At 48.1% G+C, this 18,514-nt stretch overlaps 1 protein-coding gene across 3 annotated transcripts; it reads right to left on the reverse strand.

Annotated features, from left to right (window-relative positions):
• Positions 1 to 8,532: 8,532 nt before the first annotated feature.
• Positions 8,533 to 17,668, reverse strand: LOC135096745 (protein Tob1-like). 3 transcript variants are annotated; one of them, XM_063998482.1, is made up of 4 exons: positions 17,533 to 17,657; positions 14,818 to 15,051; positions 13,554 to 13,767; positions 8,533 to 8,671 (listed from the first exon to the last, which is right to left on the reverse strand). In XM_063998482.1, exons 2-4 carry the CDS (start codon positions 14,929 to 14,931, stop codon positions 8,586 to 8,588), a joined length of 414 nt encoding a protein of 137 aa, XP_063854552.1. In that variant the 5' UTR covers positions 14,932 to 15,051; positions 17,533 to 17,657; the 3' UTR covers positions 8,533 to 8,585. The 3 variants fall into 3 exon arrangements, with proteins under 3 accessions (XP_063854552.1, XP_063854551.1, XP_063854550.1); XM_063998481.1 differs by lacking the exon at positions 8,533 to 8,671 and adding an exon at positions 10,973 to 11,645 and having other exon boundaries at positions 17,435 to 17,668; XM_063998480.1 differs by lacking the exon at positions 8,533 to 8,671 and adding an exon at positions 10,973 to 11,645 and having other exon boundaries at positions 17,533 to 17,663.
• Between the last annotated feature and the right edge of the window lie 846 nt (positions 17,669 to 18,514).

Below are 18,514 nucleotides of genomic sequence, written 5' to 3' on the forward strand. Positions count from 1 at the left end.
GCCCAACATTCTTGACCTTTTCCTGATCTCTAATCCTTCTGCTTATGCTGTCACCCTTTCTTCTCCATTGGGCTCCTCCGATCACAATCTCATATCTTTATCTTGTCCTATCACTCCAATCCCTCCTCAGGATCCCCCTAAGCGAAGGTGCCTCTGGCGTTTTGCCTCTGCTAGTTGGGGGGACCTGAGGAGGTATTTTGTTGATTTTCCTTGGAATGACCACTGCTTCCGTGTCAGAGAGCCGTCTTTGTGTGCTGAGCGCATAACAGAGGTGATAGTGTCTGGCATGGAGGCGTACATTCCTCACTCTTTTTCTCATCCTAAACCTTCTAAACCTTGGTTTAACACAGCTTGTTCTCGTGCTATACATGATAGAGAGGTGGCCCACAAAAGGTACTTAAGCCTTCCATCACCAGAATCTCATGCACTTTATATTTCTGCCCAGAACCATGCCAAGTCTGTTCTCCAACTAGCCAAAAACTCCTTCATTAACAGAAAATGTCAAAATTTTTCAAGATCTAACTCCCCTCGTGATTTCTGGCATCTAGCCAAAAATATCTCCAATAACTTTGCTTCTTCTTCTTTCCCTCCTCTACTTCAGCCAGATGGCACCACTGCTATCACATCTATTTCTAAAGCAGAACTCTTTGCTCAAACCTTTGCTAAAAATTCTACCTTGGACGATTCTGGGCTTGTTCCTCCCTCTCCTCCACCCTCTGACTACTTCATGCCACCTATTAAAATTCTTTGCAATGATGTTTTCCATGCCCTCGCTGGCCTAAACCCTCGGAAGGCTTATGGACCTGATGGGGTCCCTCCTATTGTTCTCCGAAACTGTGCCTCCGTGCTTGCACCTTGCCTAGTCAAACTCTTTCATCTCTGTCTGTCAACATCTACCTTTCCTTCTTGCTGGAAGTTTGCCTACATTCGGCCTGTTCCTAAAAAGGACCGTTCTAATCCCTCAAACTATACCGTCCTATTGCTTTAATTTCCTGCCTATCTAAAGTTTTTCAATCTATCCTCAACAGGAAGATTGTTAAACATCTACCACTTCACAACCTTGTATCTGATCGCCAGTATGGGTTCCATCAAGACCGCTCTACTGGTGATCTTCTGGCTTTCCTTACTGAGTCTTGGTCATCCTCTTTTAGAGATTTTGGTGAAACTTTTGCTGTTGCCTTGGAGATATCAAAAGCTTTTGATAGAGTCTGGCACAAAGCTTTCATTTCCAAACTACCCTCCTACGGTTTCTATCCTTCTCTCTGTAACTTCATCTCAAGTTTCCTTTCTGACCGTTCTATTGCTGCTGTGGTAGACGGTCACTGTTCTTCTCCTAAATCTATTGTAACTTCACCACCCTGTGGGCCGTCACACTTACACTTTTATTGTCCGGTACTTCCTGCATACGTGATGGTGAACTTATCCTGCGGCGCTCCGTGTTCTCCCCTGGCTCCCCTCAGAAGGCGAATAGTAAAACACACTTGTCGGCTTCTGGCCCTCTATTCTCCGTTGCTCACACTACACAGTAGTCCTATGCTGTAGCTCGGCACCCCGGGCCTCTTGTCGACCCTCGGAAGGCTTCTTGACGCCTCGCTCCAGCTCACAAAGGCACATACAAGTACAGGAGGCAGTGTCGGCGACGCGCGGGCTTTCTTCCCTCTCCAGTGCTCTCCCGCCACTCTGTCTCCCAAACTGTTCCGCCACCAATCCCAGGGCTGCTACACGTCACGTGATACTCCCGAGCCCCAGGGTAGGCGGCCGGCGAGGTGACGTAGTGTGACGTCATCCTCCACTTCAGCTGGGACTCAGTCTGGGTATCTTCATGATCTTGCCCTCTCGTGACACTACCCCCTCCTGTAAAGAGACTGAGCGCCCTCGCTCCCCAACTCTCTCTATTCCCTTTAGGTTACAGATACACCCCCAAAAACAAGAAAATAATACTTCAACTTTAGGTATATCAAAAATCAACAAAGAACATAATCCTCACTCCATTTGGGTGGATGCCGCTCCCGTCTGGGTCTCCCTACTACAGGTCCAGCGTCGACATCCGCCAGTGCCCCCTCCAAGGGACACAACTCATCCGCTCCACCTTCCTCCATCACCAGCGGCTCAGGCTCTCTCAGGTCCAGGTCTCCGTCATCCTCCATCACCAGGGGCTCGTCGTCCCCAAGGCCCTTGTCCTTGTCCTCCTCTTCGTCACTGGTCAGGAGAGCAGCTCGCTCTCCCCAGGAGAAGTTTCCAGGGCCATGGTAACCCCAGAGCCTGTCAGCGTGCACCACCAGTGCCCGCTTCCTTGGCCCTTGGCGTATCCTGAAGGTGACGTCCGAGATGACCTTCTCCACCACGTATGGCCCCTCCCAGGGGCTCTGGAGCTTAGGGGACAATCCTTTCTTACGCCGAGGGTTGTGCAGCCACACCTGATCCCCCTCGCTAAGGGGTGGTGCCGTTGCCCGGCGGTCGTACCGGTCCTTCATCGCCTCACCGGAAACCTTCAGGTTACCCCTCACCTGATGGTGCACCTCCCGGAGACGGTCCTGTAGGGCTGTAGCGTACTGGGTGATGGTAGTGGGCAGGTCTTCGTCCGGCGGCCTGCCAGTCACGAGGTCCACTGTTAGCCGGAGCTCCCGCCCACACATCAGCCGGGCTGGCGTGTAACCGGTCACCTCATGCACGGCGGACCGGTAGGCCAAGAGAAGCAGGGGGATTTTTAAGTCCCAGTCCTCCTGCCCTTCCTGGCAATATTTGGCCAACTCCTGCCCCAACGTGCGGTTGTAGTGTTCCACCATGCCATCCGACTGCGGCCGCAGGGGTGTAGTACGAGTTTTCTTGACGCCCAGCAACTGGCAGCACTCCCGGAATACTGCTGACTCAAACTCCCTGCCCTGGTCAGAGTGCAGCTCGTGCGGCACGCCAAACCGGGCGAAGAACTCGTCCACTAACACACCTGCCACGGTGGCAGCCTCATGGTTTGGCAGCGGATACGCTTCCGGCCATTTAGTGAAGTAGTCCATGGTCACACACACAAAGCGGTTACCTCTCAGTGTCTGAGGGAACGGACCCAGGATGTCCACTGCCACCCTCTCCATAGGTGCCCCAACCTGATACACCTGTAAGGGAGCAACTGTCTTTCTCCCGGGGCCCATCTTCCCACAGCACACGTCACACACTTTGCACCATTCACTAACGTCCTTCCGCATGCCTACCCAATAAACCCGCTGCTTTAACCGCCCTAGCGTTTTCCTCACACCGAAGTGACCACTTGCATTTCCACCGTGAGCCTCGCGCACTAAGGCCTCCCTCATATTCACAGGGACAATTGTTTGCCAGAAGGCCACACCGCCGTCACATGACTCCCACCGCCGTTGCAGCACACCGTCACTCACTCGCAACACTGCCCATTGCTGCCACAACGCCTTGGCGGCAGGGCTTAGCGGGGCCACGCTTTCCCATGGCGGTTTTTCTTCGCCTTCTTCCCGCAGTGTCACTATGGGCCCGATATCAGCGTCCTGTCGCTGGGCCTGTTTGAGGTCCTCTCCCCACTCAGTGTCACTGACAAGACCGGCAGCCTTCACGCACACAGGCTCAGTCTCATGGCGTCTACAATGCCTGCAGTCACTGTCGCAAGGACGGCGACTCAAACTGTCAGCATTGCTATGCATTTTTCCAGGCCGGTATTCGATGTTGTAGTCATGCTGCTCCAGCTTGCCAATCCACCTGGCCAGCTGCCCCTCCGGGTTTCTGAGGGTTTTCAGCCACCTCAGAGCAGCATGGTCTGTCCTAATCTTGAATCTGGCCCCGTACAAGTAAGGATGGAAGTGATCAATGGCCAGGATCACTGCCAACAACTCCTTACGAGTGACGCAATAGTTCCTTTCAGGGGCTGAGAACTTCCTGCTGAAGTAGGAGACGACCCACTCTTGTCCGTCTTTCTCCTGGGACAAGACGGCTCCTACTCCCTCAGCACTCGCATCACAATCCAACACGTATGGTTTCATTGGATCCGGGTACGGTAACACAGGGGCGTTAGCGAGAGCCTCTTTCAGAGTTTCAAAGGCCCGTTGACAGTCCTCGCTCCAGTCAAAGCATGCCCCTTTACGAGTCAAGTGATGGAGTGGCACCGCAATTTGCGCAAAACCCTTCACAAACCTCCGGTAGTACGTACACAACCCAAGGAACCCGCGCACTTCCGTCACACTGCGCGGCACTGGCCACTCCTTAACTGACTCTACCTTACCAGGGTCTGTTTTCACTCCCTCACTACTCACTATGTGACCCAGAAACGGCACTTCCCTCTGGAACAGGCTACACTTCTTTGGACTGAGTTTCACATTTGCCCCCCTGAACCTGTCCAACACTGTCTTAAGCCTCTCCAGAGTCCCCTTGAACGAATTCCCGTACACTAGCACATCGTCCAAGTACACCAGGGCGCTTTTCCACAGCAACCCATCCAACACACGCTCCATTAGACGCTCAAAGGTGGCCGGGGCATTCACCAGACCAAAACTCATCACTTTAAACTGATACAGTCCCTGCCCATACGAGAAGGCCGTTTTCTCTCTGTCCTCCTCCGCAACCTCAACTTGATGGTAACCTGATTTCAAGTCTAAGGTGGAGAACCACTGGGCCCCCGTGAGCGCATCAAGCGTGTCATCCACCCTCGGTAGAGGGTAAGAGTCCTTTGTCGTCACTGCGTTAAGGCCCCGATAGTCCACACAACACCTGGTAGACCCATCCTTCTTCTTAACGAGGACAACAGCAGCACTCCAGGGACTAGCCGACTTTTCGATTATCCCTTGCGCGCGCAACTCCTCCACGGCTTTTTCCACTTCCAGCCGACGAGCAGGCGCAATCCGGCGGGGCGGCAACTTAACCGGCCGACTATCCCCTGTGTGAATGCGGTGTTTAACCAGACTGGTCCGGCCCAGGTCATTATCTCCCTGCGAGAAGACATCTGCATACAGAGTCAGCACTTCCTTCACCTCGTCCACCTGTTCCCCAGACAGGCATGCCGAACTCCTCTGCAATAGATCCTGCAGATGAGGTGGAACCCCAGTGCTACTCCCCTGCATGTCCTCGCAATGACCTTCCGGGTCCATAGTCGTCTGTACACCTTCACACTCTTCCGACCCTTGACTTTCCTCCTTCTGTTCCTTACTGAGACGGCAGCGGTGGCTAGCTTCGGGTAGGGACGCAGTATGGGCTCGGTGAGTTTCAATTGAAGCTTCACACTCCTCTGCGTCAACACCGCCCTCCTGTAGCGGTACCACACTACCTCTGACCGACATAGTCATTTCCCCGAAGTCCAGCACCGCCCTGCTCTGCTTCAGGTAGTCTAGGCCGAGCAAGTTCTCCCCGACGTCCGCTACAAAGACGGGAAGATGCTCCTCCGTGCTGCCAACCGCAATCCTGGCATGCACTGGTCCCCTCAGCTGTGTGCAGTGCCCTGTAATACCACACAGTTGTTGCTGGGCCACCGGGGGCTGTCCAGTTGCCACCACCCCGTCCTGCACGAAGGTACGTTCCGCGCCCGAGTCCACAGTGAGGCAGCAAGATTTGCCATCCACTTGCCCGCCCACCTGCACTGTCCAGGCACCCTCGGCGTGGCAACTTAGGCGGACTGGGGTCTCTGGCTCTCTGGCTGGCGCTCGACCCCTTCCACCAGCCTCTTTCCGTTTCCCCCAGCCTCCTTGCTATCCCTGGGAGAGACGAGGGCACACTCTGCCGTCTTGTGCCCCTGACCGCAGTTCCAACAACAGGGTTTGTACTGGTACTGCCCTGCTCTGCCGTTGACAGCCTTTCCGCTACTCGATCCCTGCGGGCAGTACCTCTTGGTGTGCCCCTGCTGCCCGCAAGAGTAGCACTTACCCCTGAACTCACCTAGGGGCGGTGAAGGGCTAGAGTAGGCCTTCTGCACGGCCCCTTTCTTTGCCTTCACTCTCTGCGGGACATAATTCCCGCTGGGTCGCTCCCGCGTCGTCCGGAGAAATGACTCCATCTCCAGGCCCCTCGCCAGGGCCTCCTGAAGGTCCTTGGGGTGTGCCTGCTGGACGTATATCCTCAGTTGTTGGTTATCGATGGCATCAACGAACTGATCCCGCAGGAGAATGGTGATCATCTCCTCACTGGCCTCCGGGTACGCACGCCGCACCAGCACCTCCAAATCCTGCGCCAGGCGTGTCAGGGTCTCCCCCGGGCCTCGTAACCTGGCCCGGAACCTTGTCCTGAACACCTCGGTTTGGTGCTGGTACCCGTACCTCCTCTCCAGTGTCGCCGTCACTTTACTATACGAGCACCGCTGGGCAGCTGGCAGCTGGTTCAGGACTTCTAATGCCGGTCCTTTGAGTGCCCACACCAGCTGCATGGCCATCTCAGGGCGACTCCACTGGCGGGCGCTGGCCAAGAGCTCGAACTGTGTCTTATACGCTTCCCAAGACACTGTTCCATCGAACTCCTGTGGCCGGCGCCTCGTCCCGTCCTTCAGCCTCCGTGACGTGGAGCTGGCAGCAGAGGGGTACGACTTTACTGAGGCTAGCGGGGATGGTGGAGGTGATAAGACGTTTACAGGAGAGCGTACGGGAGATGGTATCACCTTGGCCAATGGAGAAAGGCTGTTTAGGCTTCCGTGACAACTATTATCCTCCTCCTCTTCGTCACTCCCCCCCTCAGTCTCACTAGCACGCCCACTTGACCGGAACAGCGTGCCTTTATGCTGAGAGAGTACAGGAGGCGCCTGTGCCGCCACAACCTCATCCACATATCTCCTCAGTTCACTGGCCGCTTTTTCCACCTCTCCCTTCACCTGATCCTTGGTGAACACTTCACTTAACACCTCGTCTTTAACCCGTGAACACTCCTCCTTCACGAGCCCCATAACCTCCTTAAATACACGGTCTACACTGCTCGTCACCGCTTGCAACTCAGCATGCTGTACCTCTCCCTGCGCCTTCAGGGCACTCATAACATCCGCTAGTGTGATTTCTTTCGCCGCCATGCTGACTTAATTACTGTAAGGCACCGTAACTTAACACAACACGCAGCTTACCATGGCAAAACACACTGCACCGTCCGCCCGCCCGCTGCGATCCACAAGTACGTTACCCGTACCACCGCTGCTCGCCTCCCCTGTGCAATACACACGCACACTCGGTAACACACCGCGACGCACACAGTTAGCACTTAACTCATCCCACGATCCTGACACCACTGTAACTTCACCACCCTGTGGGCCGTCACACTTACACTTTTAGGGTCCGGTGCTTCCTGCATACGTGACGGTGAACTTACCCTGCGGCGCTCCGTGTTCTCCCCTGGCTCCCCTCAGAAGGCGAATAGTAAAACACACTTGTCGGCTTCTGGCCCTCTATTCTCCGTTGCTCACACTACACAGTAGTCCTATGCTGTAGCTCGGCACCCCGGGCCTCTTGTCGACCCTCGGAAGGCTTCTTGACGCCTCGCTCCAGCTCACAAAGGCACATACAAGTACAGGAGGCAGTGTCGGCGACGCGCGGGCTTTCTTCCCTCTCCAGTGCTCTCCCGCCACTCTGTCTCCCAAACTGTTCCGCCACCAATCCCAGGGCTGCTACACGTCACGTGATACTCCCGAGCCCCAGGGTAGGCGGCCGGCGAGGTGACGTAGTGTGACGTCATCCTCCACTTCAGCTGGGACTCAGTCTGGGTATCTTCATGATCTTGCCCTCTCGTGACACTATTAACAGTGGTGTTCCTCAGGGTTCTGTCCTGTCACCCAATCTCTTCTTATTATTCATTAATGATCTTCTAAACCAAACTTCTTGTCCTTTCCACTCCTACGCTGATGATACCACCCTGCACTTCTCCACGTCTTTTCATAGATGTCCAACCCTTCAGGAGGTAAACATATCACGCAGGAAAGCCACAGAACGCCTGACTTCTGATCTTTCTAAAATTTCTGATTGGGGCAGAGCAAACTTGGTATTGTTCAATGCCTCAAAAACTCAATTCCTCCATCTATCAACTCGACACAACCTTCCAGACAACTATCCCCTCTTCTTCAATGACGCTCGATGGTCCCCCTCTTCTACACTGAACATCCTCGGTCTGTCCTTTACTTATAATCTGAACTGGAAACTTCACATCTCATCTCTAGCTAAAACAGCTTCTATGAAGTTAGGTGTTCTGAGATGTCTCCCCCAGCTTTTCTCATCCCCCCCCCACCTGCTAACTCTGTACAAGGGCCTTATCCGTCCATGTATGGAGTATGCTTCACATGTCTGGGGGGTTCCACTCATACTGCTCTTCTAGACAGGGTGGAATCAAATGCTTTTCGTCTCATCAACTCCTCTCCTCTAACTGACTGTCTTCAGCCTCTCTCTCACCGCCGCAATGTTGCATATCTAGCTGTCTTCTACCGCTCACTCAAACAATGCTACAACGTAAATCCCTTTGCTCTTCCTCACAAAATTTTGCTTTTTTTTAACTTTATCTTGTTATTCATGAGCCACCCAAATAAGCGGTGCAGCCATTACGTCACTGGTATGACTGTATAAGTGCCCACATCTCCCCTGCCTTTGCTGCAATGTTGCGGCACATCCCCTCTGTGTATTCCGTCACCAAGGAAAGTCAAGCGTGGCACAGTTTTGAGCGCAGTCCCCCGCAGTGACATTGGTGCAGTCACCCCTTCCATCAACGCAGTCTTCAAAGAGAAAGAACAGATTGACGGTGACTAAAGCAAACTTACAAAGTCAACCTACAGTTAATAATAATGATAATAATAATAATAATAATAATAATAATGATAATAATAATAATAATAATAGTAGTAATGGTAATAAGAGGAGCACTAGTGTAACTGAGGGTGCAGCGCGGCCTTTCACTTCCACCTGAAGGAAAATGAAAAGCAAGATTTGTGTTTGTACAATCATTTTATTGAGAAGCAGAATGAGACAGTGTGAATATTGATAACAGAAGTGTTTGCACTGGAAACTTTCGTGTTGTTAGTGAAGGAGCAATGCGTGGAGCGGTGTGTCCTGCCGCCAATATTCACACCAACAACTGCCACCATCACAACCCGCACTCTGAACTTTACATGTGTGTCCGTCTGTCTGTCTGTATGTCTGTCTGTATGTATGTGTGTGTGTGTGTGTGTGTGTGTGTGTGTGTGTGTTTATGGGCGTGTGTATGTGTTTGCTTGTCTACTCAAAAATAAATAAATAAATAAATGATGGTGGCAGTGGTGTGGTGTGTGGTGTGGTGCAGCAGTGCCGTGCCAGCACCACGCCACACTGCACCACAGTCACCTCAGCAGTGGGGCAGTGGCGGGCTGCCTCCTGCACCTCCTCCATGCCCCGCACCACCTCGCCAGAGACACCAGGCCAACCACCACCACGCTGCCTGTCCCCAGGTAGCGTCACCACCGCCACCACCACCACCACCGCCGCCTGGCCAGACTGCCAGCACTCACCCTGGGAAAGGTGAAGCAGCATGGGGCTCCCTCTCTCCCATCACCTCCCTGGCAGTCTCCTCCCAGCATCTCTTGCACCTCAAACACAACTTGTTTTTTGTTGGTAATAATGATAATAAATTTAATTATGAAGTTTAATGAGCTTATATGTTTATTTATTTATTTATTTATTTTTTAATGCAAAGTTAGTTAGTTTAATATAACAGATCTGATTACACTTTTTGCTATTTGTCATTTTTTAATGTAAAAAATTATTTGTTTGTTAACTGTGTAATGGAGTGTGTTGTGTCACGAGCACTGGCCTGCTTCACAACAACAACAACAACAACAACAACAACAACAACAACAACAACAACAATAACAACAACAACAGCATGGCCTCATCACTCACACAAGCTTACTAAACAAAAAACAAAATAAATAAATAAAACAAAATAAATAAATAAAAATAAATAAAATAAAGCAACAATAACTTTAATACAAAAAAAATTAAATCAAATAAATTATTTTTTTATATTTTAAGAAAAATCATGTTTTTTTTCAATCTTGACAAACAGTCCCATTATTTACCTCATTGTAGCCCAATCCAGCCCAAACCAGCCTATTCCAGCCCAATCCAGCCCATCCCAGCCTATTCCAGCCCAATCCAGCTCACTCCAACTAATTCCAGCCCAATCCAGCCTATTCCAGCCCAATCCAGCCCATCCCAGCCTATTCCAGCCCAATCCAGCTCACTCCAACTCATTCCAGCCCAATCCAGCCCATCCTAGCCTATTCCAGCCCAATCTACCTCACCCCAACTCATTCCAGACCATTCCCGCCCATTTTAGCCCAATCGAGCCCATTCTAGCCCAATCCAGGTCATTCTAGCCCATTCCAACCCAATACAGTCCATTCTAGCACAATACAGCCCATTCTAGCTCAATCCAGGTCATTCTAGCCCATTCCAGCCCAATACAGTCCATTGTAGCCCAATACAGCCCATTCCAGCCCAATCCAGCCCATTTCAGACCCATTCTAGCCCAATCCAGCTCATTTCAGATCCATTCTAGCCCAATCCAGCTCATTCTAGCCCATTCCAGCCCAATACAGTCCATTCTAGCCCAATACAGCCCATTCTAGCCCATTCCGGCCCAATCCAGCCCATTCTAGCCCAATCCAGCCCATTTCAGATGCATTCTAGCCCAATACACTTACCCACCACTCTGAAAACCAATCTCTTTTTCTCTCTCTCTCTCTCTCTCTCTCTCTCTCTCTCTCTCTCTCTCTCTCTCTCTCTCTCTCTCTCTCTCTCACCACCACCACTACTACTACTACTACTGCTACTACCACCACCATCACCACCACCACTACTACTAGAGTCACGCAGGTAGAGGTCGGAGGGCAGCAGTTGGAGGTAACAACGACCATAGGGAAATTAGGTACAATTTAGAATGGGAATAATAAACTGTTAGAAGCAAAAAGACTAGTAAAATACCTGACTTTAGGAAAACACACTTTGAGGGATTAAAAAGGTACCTCCAAGGACTGGACTGGCAAGGGATGCAGGGTCAGGTCAGGTCAGGGACGGAGTTCAGAGAGATAAGGCAGGGTGAGACGCGAGGTGAGGCGCGAGGGTGCAGGACAACAGGAGGCAAGATGTGTCCATAAGGGGCGGAGGAGTGAGGAAGGGGGAGACAGGTGTGAATGTGTTGGAATGTCAGGTCATGCTGAAATGAGAGAGGTGAGGTCGAGGCGAGTAGACGAGGGAGTGGAGAGGACGGTAGAGGTCAAGATCAGGGGATTGGGTGAGGTAAATGTAGATGAATTGTATAAATATTTCGTAGATAAATTTCACACGGGCCAGTCAGGAAATATCCCGTATAGGACAATAAGATCACACAAAAAAGACCCTAAATGGACGACTGCTAGGTTAAAGCATTATGCGGTAAAATCCCTCTTATCCGGCATCAACGGGACCGCCGACATGCCGGATACTTGAATAGAAGTGAAATTATGTCCACGATCACCAGCCTACACTCACACATCTTACCACAACAAAGACCAGCTGATCTGATTGGCTGCTTCAGTGTAAGCACAACACGCTTCCTCTCTTCTACAACTTTAGGCACGGTGAAGGCGTCAGGCGATAAACAGTGCACACGCGGGGCCGAGTCACTGGGTGAACGCGGTGCAGTGGGCCGCGGGTGGCGCCAAGCAGTGTGCTCTGGTGGCGAGGAGACAAAGTATGCCTCGCGTGGGAATTTTTATCGATTTTATGAGTACGCATTGATTTTTTATTGATTTTAAGGCTCGGGGAAAATTGTGCCGGATGCTTGAGGCTGCCGGATACTGGAATGCCGGATGAGAGGGATTTTAGCGTATAGGGTGTAAGAGAAGTATGAGATTGAGGGCAGGTGAAGAAATGTTAAAGTCACAATACAATGAATTAGTTAGAACAGTGAGGAGGTTAACGAGGAAAGCAAAGGGCAATTATGAATTAAAGGTAGCCAGCCAGGCGAAGACAGACCCCAAGGGATTTTATCGGGTATACAGGACGAAGAATAAGGACTCTGTAGGTCCATTAAAGGCAGCAGATGGGGAGCTGGTTACTTCTGGGGAGGAGATAAGTAAACTTCTGAATGATTATTTTTTAACTGTCTTCACCCAGGAAAACATGCAGGATATGCCAGGTTGTAGTTAGCTCTGAACTCCGTCTAGGGAAACAATGCATAGAAGCCAGAAACAAGGCAAATAGTGTATTAGGTTAGGTTAGGTTAGGTTAGGTTATGTCACACAGATTATGTCACTTTCATCCCAGTCAGTGTATTTCAACAAGCTTGACATGACGTAACATAACCTAACCTAACCTTACCTAGCATAACATAACCTAACCTAACCTAACTTAACCTAACCTTACCTAACCTAACCTAACTTAACCTAACCTAACCTTACCTAGCATAACATAACCTAACCTAACTTAACCTAACCTTACCTAACATAACATAACCTAACCTAACCTAACTTAACCTAACCTAACCTAACCTAACCTAACCTTACCTAGCATAACATAACCTAACCTAACTTAACCTAACCTTACCTAACATAACATAACCTAACCTAACCTAACTTAACCTAACCTAACCTAACCTAACCTAACTTAACCTAACCTTACCTAACATAACATAACCTAACCTAACCTAACCTAACTTAACCTAACCTAACCTAACCTAACCTAACTTAACCTAACCTAACCTAACCTAACCTATCCTAACCTAACCTAACCTAACCTAACTCTGTCTAGGGAAACAATGCATAGAAGCCAGAAACAGGGCAAATAGGGTACTAGGATTCATTTTTAGGAGTGTTAAAAGTAGAAGGCCGGAAGTAATATTAAAGTTATACTTGGCGCTGGTCAGACCTCATCTACACTACGCGGTGCAGTTCTGGTCCCCACATTACAGGAAAGATATAGGTCTATTAGAATCAGTACAGAGGAGAATGACTAAAAGGATACAGGGGATGAGGAGTGTTCCTTACGAGGCGAGGTTGAAGCTGTTAAATTTATATTCTTTTGAGAGACGTAGGTTAAGAGGGGACCTGATAGAAGTCTTTAAGTGGTATAAGGGTTATAACAAGGGAGATGTAAGCAAAATTCTTAGGATCAGCAACCAGGGTAGGACAAGAGATAACAGGTTCAAGCTTGAAAAATTTAGGTTTAGGAAGGATAGGAAAAAACTGTTTCTCAAATAGAGTGGTAGATGAGTGGAACGGACTCAGTAATCATGTAGTTAGTGGTAGGACACTAGAGAGCTTTAAGAGAAGATTAGACAAGTTTATGGATGGGGATAACAGATGGAAATAGGGAGGTGTGTTTCATAGAGGGACTGCCACGTGTAAGCCTGCTCCCTTCTTGCACCTTCCCTTATTTCTTATGTTCTCATGTACTACTACTACTACTACTACTACTACTACTACTACTACCATCACCACCACCACCACCACCACTACTACTACTACTACTACTACTACTACTACTACTACTACCACCACCACCACCACCACCACCACTACTACTACTACCACTACTACTACTACTACTACTACTACTACTACTACTACTACTACTGTTTACCTGCATTGGGGCTGTGAGAGACCAGAGACATGACACTGAAATCATGATCCCGTTGTTGTTGTTGTTGTTGTTGTTGTTGTTGCTGCTGCTGCTGTTGTGGTGGCGGCGGTGGCGGTGGTGGTAGTGCTGGCTGTGGTGTCAATTCTGTGTGCTGTGTGGGCTGCTCTGTGGCTGTGAATACACTGTGGCTCATCACACTACTCACTCGTCCCTCCTGTGTGAAAAAAACAGCTTAGGTTAGCTTACGTTAGGTTAGGTTAGGTTAGGTTAGGTTAGCTTACGTTAGGTTAGGTTAGGTTAGGTTAGGTTAGGTTAGCTTACGTTAGGTTAGGTTAGGTTAGGTTAGCTTACGTTAGGTTAGGTTAAGTTAGGTTAAGTTAGGTTAGGTTAGGTTAGGTTAGGTTAGCTTAAGTTAGGTTAGGTTAGGTTAGGTTAGCTTAAGTTAGGTTAGGTTAGGTTAGGTTAGGTTAGGTTAGCTTAAGTTAGGTTAGGTTAGGTTAGGTTAAGTTAGGTTAGGTTAAGTTAGGTTAGGTTAAGTTAGGTTAGGTTAGGTTATGTTATGTTAGGTAAGGTTAGGTTAAGTTAGGTTAGGTTAGGTTAGGTTAGGTTAAGTTAGGTTAGGTTAAGTTAGGTTAGGTTAAGTTAGGTTAGGTTAAGTTAAGTTAGGTTAGGTTAGCTTAGGTTAGGTTAGATTAGGTTAGGTTAAGTTAGGTTAGGTTATGTTATGTTATGTTAGGTAAGGTTAGGTTAAGTTAGGTTAGGTTAGGTTATGTTATGCTAGGTAAGGTTAGGTTAGGTTATGTTATGTCATGTCAAGCTTGTTGAAATACTGAGTGGGATGAAGTGACATAATCTGTGTGACATATTTTAGAGGCACAACAAATACAGTAATTGCTGTACACTATTATTCTGCATCACAAAGTCACGCACAGTGGAGGCCTTGCTTTTCAGTCCTAACTCCTTGCTGAGTGACCAGACCCCTCCTAGTCACCCTTGTCATGTCCCCTGTGCCACTTGAAGACCCCCACCAGACCCCCTCTTAGTCACCCTTGTCATGTCCCCTGTGCCACTTGAAGACCCCCACCAGACCCCCTCCTAGTCACCCTTGTCATGTCCCCTGTGCCACTTGAAGACCCCCACCAGACCCCCTCTTAGTCACTCTTGTCATGTCCCCTGTGCCACTTGAAGACCTCCACCAGACCCCTCCTTGAATGTGTCAGTCAAGAGGCAGTAGTAATAGTAGTAGTAGTAGTAGTATACAAACCTGCAGAGCTAATGTCTCTTCCTCAGACATATAAATAGATAAAAACTGAGCAATATCAGGCAGGTCTGTGGCTGCTGGCTGTGACAGAGAAAGGGGGCACAGATCACCCTCCATTTTGCTCTCTCTCTCTCTCTCTGTCTGTCTGTCTCTCGCTCTCTCTCTCACTGCCTGTCTGTCTGTGTGCCTCTTGCTCTCTCTCTCTCTCTCTCTTCTTTTCCCTTTCTTGTTGAATATCTGTAAGACACAAAAGATTATTAACATTAACACTTTACATAGTAGTAGTAGTAGTAGTAGTAGTAGTAGTAATGATAGTAACAGCAAGGATTCATCATATTACTAAGTTTCTCTCTTTCTCTCTCTCTCTCACTGTCACCACCGCAGTGTTGCATCTCTAGCTATCTTCTACCAGTTAACCAGTATTCTCAGTCATTCACCAGGGACCCTGTGCTCTCTCACCACAACTGTTATGCCAGGCCAAAGGGAAGGTTAACCTGGTTCTCAAGAGTGTTTCTCCTGTCAGTAATGCAGAAATGTTGTTAATCTGTCACTGCAACTGTAAAAACACCCTTGAAAACCCTTGTCACTTCAACTACAGACTTTTAAAAGCGTTTCTCCTGTCAGTAATGCAGAAATGTTGTTAATCTGTCACTGCAACTGTAAAAACACCCTTGAAAACCCTTGTCACTTCAACTACAGCCTTTTAAAAGAGTGTTTCTCCTGTCAGTAATGCAGAAATGTTGTTAATCTGTCACTGCAACTGTAAAAACACCCTTGAAAACCCTTGTCACTTCAACTACAGCCTTTTAAAAGAGTGTTTCTCCTGTCAGTAATGCAGAAATGTTGTTAATCTGTCACTGCAACTGTAAAAACACCCTTGAAAACCCGCGTCACTTCAACTACAGCCTTTTAAAAGTGTTTCTCCTGTCAGTAATGCAGAAATGTTGTTAATCTGTCACTGTAACTGTAAAAACACCCTTGAAAACCTGCGTCACTTCAACTACAGCCTTTTAAAAGAGTGTTTCTCCTGTCAGTAATGCAGATATGTTGTTAATCTGTCACTGCAACTGTAAAAACACCCTTGAAAACCCTTGTCACTTCAACTACAGCCTTTTAAAAGAGTGTTTCTCCTGTCAGTAATGCAGAAATGTTGTTAATCTGTCACTGCAACTGTAAAAACACCCTTGAAAACCCTTGTCACTTCAACTACAGACTTTTAAAAGCGTTTCTCCTGTCAGTAATGCAGAAATGTTGTTAATCTGTCACTGCAACTGTAAAAACACCCTTGAAAACCTGCGTCACTTCAACTACAACCTTTTAAAAGAGTGTTTCTCCTGTCAGTAATGCAGAAATATTGTTAATATGTCACTGCAACTGTAAAAACACCCTTGAAAACCTGCGTCACTTCAACTACAGCCTTTTAAAAGAGTGTTTCTCCTGTCAGTAATGCAGAAATATTGTTAATATGTCACTGCAACTGTAAAAACACCCTTGAAAACCCGCGTCACTTCAACTACAGCCTTGTAAAAGAGTGTTTCTCCTGTCAGTAATGCAGAAATATTGTTAATCTGTCACTGCAACTGTAAAAACACCCTTGAAAACCTGCGTCACTTCAACTACAGCCTTTTAAAAGCATTTCTCTTGTCAGTAATGCAGAAATATTGTTAATGTGTCACTGCAACTGTAAAAACACCCTTGAAAACCTGCGTCACTTCAACTACAGCCTTTTAAAAGAGTGTTTCTCCTGTCAATAATGCAGAAATGTTGTTAATCTGTCACCGTTCACACACAACAGCACAACAGCAAGTGTAACAGCAAGCTGAGTCTATGCAGTCTAGTTAGGACTTAGTTAACTTAGGTCAGGTTAGAGCACTAGTGTCGACGTGGGGTCCCCGGCTGGCTGGCGTCTGGCAGGTCTGCATTGCCAGATGTGTATTTTTCTTGCAGTGTTACCAGGTCAGGCGAGGATACCACTCTCACTCTCTCTCTCTCTCTCTCTGTCTCTCTCTCTCATTATAGCTGTTGTGTTTATGCATGTATGAGAGAGAGAGAGAGAGAGAGAGAGAGAGAGAGAGAGAGAGAGAGAGAGAGAGAGAGAGAGAGAGAGAGAGAGAGAGAGAGAGTTAAGGTAAGGTTGGTTTGGCTTGCTGTGCCTCTCCCAGTGACACAGCCTCCACAGCCTTGGGTCACTAAGAGCGCTTCTAATGTTTAAAATGTGTCAATCTTGTTACTCTGTCAGTGGACGCGTCACAGGAGCCGTAACACCCGCGTCACTTCGTCTGAGAGTAGCGGTGGTGGTGGCGCGGACTTATGTGACACTCTTGTGCACAATGTGTCCCTACATCTTGCTTTGTCTGCCATTTCTTGCACGGATAATGATTCAAAGGCTGTTAGCTTTGCAGTTGTGTTGGTTCCCTGTTTAATGAATTTTGTAACGTGGAACAAGAACAAGAAGAAGAGGAGGAGGAAGAACAGGAGGAGGAGGATGAAGAGGAAGGCTGAGTGTAAATGAAGTGAAGGAAGACAAACATACAGACACAGAATAAGGAAGGAAATAAAGGCAATGAACACTGACACGACAAACACACACACAAACACACAGAGGGAGGTTAACAAACACCTGCTTTTCTCTCTTATTTCAGGTGTGTGCGTGCGTGTGTGCGCGGGTGGAGGTAGAGGAGGGAGGGGCGCAAGGGTGGGCGGCGGTCCCTGCCTCACCTGAGTTCTGGGAGTGGAGGAAATTGAAAGAGTGTCACTGGTCACCGAACCCTTCTGTCCGCCATCACGGTTCTTGTAAACAACGCCAAGAGACCGCTAGGGCAAACACTTTTCTTCTATCTTCACTATCACTGTCCTGTTACTATTTTACTGTGCATTATTAAATTCAGTGCATTTTTTACAAGTACTGTGATGTTTTTTTTGGTCTTAATCGTCTAGTTCTCTTTCTTGTAATATATAGTAACTCATGTCTACGCTTCTGTCTCCAGTAACACCATTTTGTTACTAATTTCCTATGCGTCGGTGACCATTTACTTCTGCTACTTACTTCTTATGTACATGTTATGTATAAACTTCTAGGCAGAGAATAAATGAAATGTTAAAGAGACCGCCGGGTTAAAGCATTCTTCCTTGTTTCCTAGCGAGAAGTCTGTCTTTGAAATTACGGCATGAAAATAAATTATGCTTTGCCTACTTGAGAACCACGTCTTTTATTTCTGAATTATGATAAAATTAACAGCATTCCTATATATAATCGCTAAGAACATTTCAGCGTTTGCTAGTACTGATCAGTGAATACAAAAGTTCTAGACTGGGATTTCATTAATGCCTTTGTAGTACGCATTTGCAGTACGCATTTGCAGTATGTGTTTGCAGCATGTGTTTGCAGTATGTGTTTGCAGCATGTGGTTGCAGTATGTGTTTGCAGTATGTGGTTGGAGTATGTGGTTGCAGTATGTGGTTGCAGTATGTGGTTGCAGTATCTGGTTTAGGGCACGACTTTAATCTTCTATCTTGAAAGAACGAAGTGAAAGGGAAGAGTCAAGTTGGACAGAGCAATGATGAGCTGCAGAGTTCCATCACGGCCTTAATTACTGCTAATGTACTTGTGAGAGAAGGAAATAAGTAAATGAATCATCAATAGGTAAAAAAACCGCGATTGTTGTACAAAGACAAGCAAAAAGGCTGTGGTGAATGTGAC

This window comes from Scylla paramamosain, unplaced genomic scaffold (genome assembly GCF_035594125.1).
Source record: "Scylla paramamosain isolate STU-SP2022 unplaced genomic scaffold, ASM3559412v1 Contig6, whole genome shotgun sequence".
NCBI lineage: Eukaryota > Metazoa > Arthropoda > Malacostraca > Decapoda > Portunidae > Scylla > Scylla paramamosain.

Bases quoted from the DNA above. Each gene is read 5' to 3' on its own strand.
- LOC135096745 (XM_063998481.1), bottom strand. From the start codon at position 14,931: ATGGAGGGTGATCTGTGCCCCCTTTCTCTGTCACAGCCAGCAGCCACA. The intron at 13,768-14,817 runs GTTTGTATACTA...TTTTTCACACAG, and splicing joins AAGAGACATTAGCTCTGCAG to GAGGGACGAGTGAGTAGTGT. The intron at 11,646-13,553 runs GTAAACAGTAGT...CCTCGCCACCAG, and splicing joins CTCTCACAGCCCCAATGCAG to AGCACACTGCTTGGCGCCAC.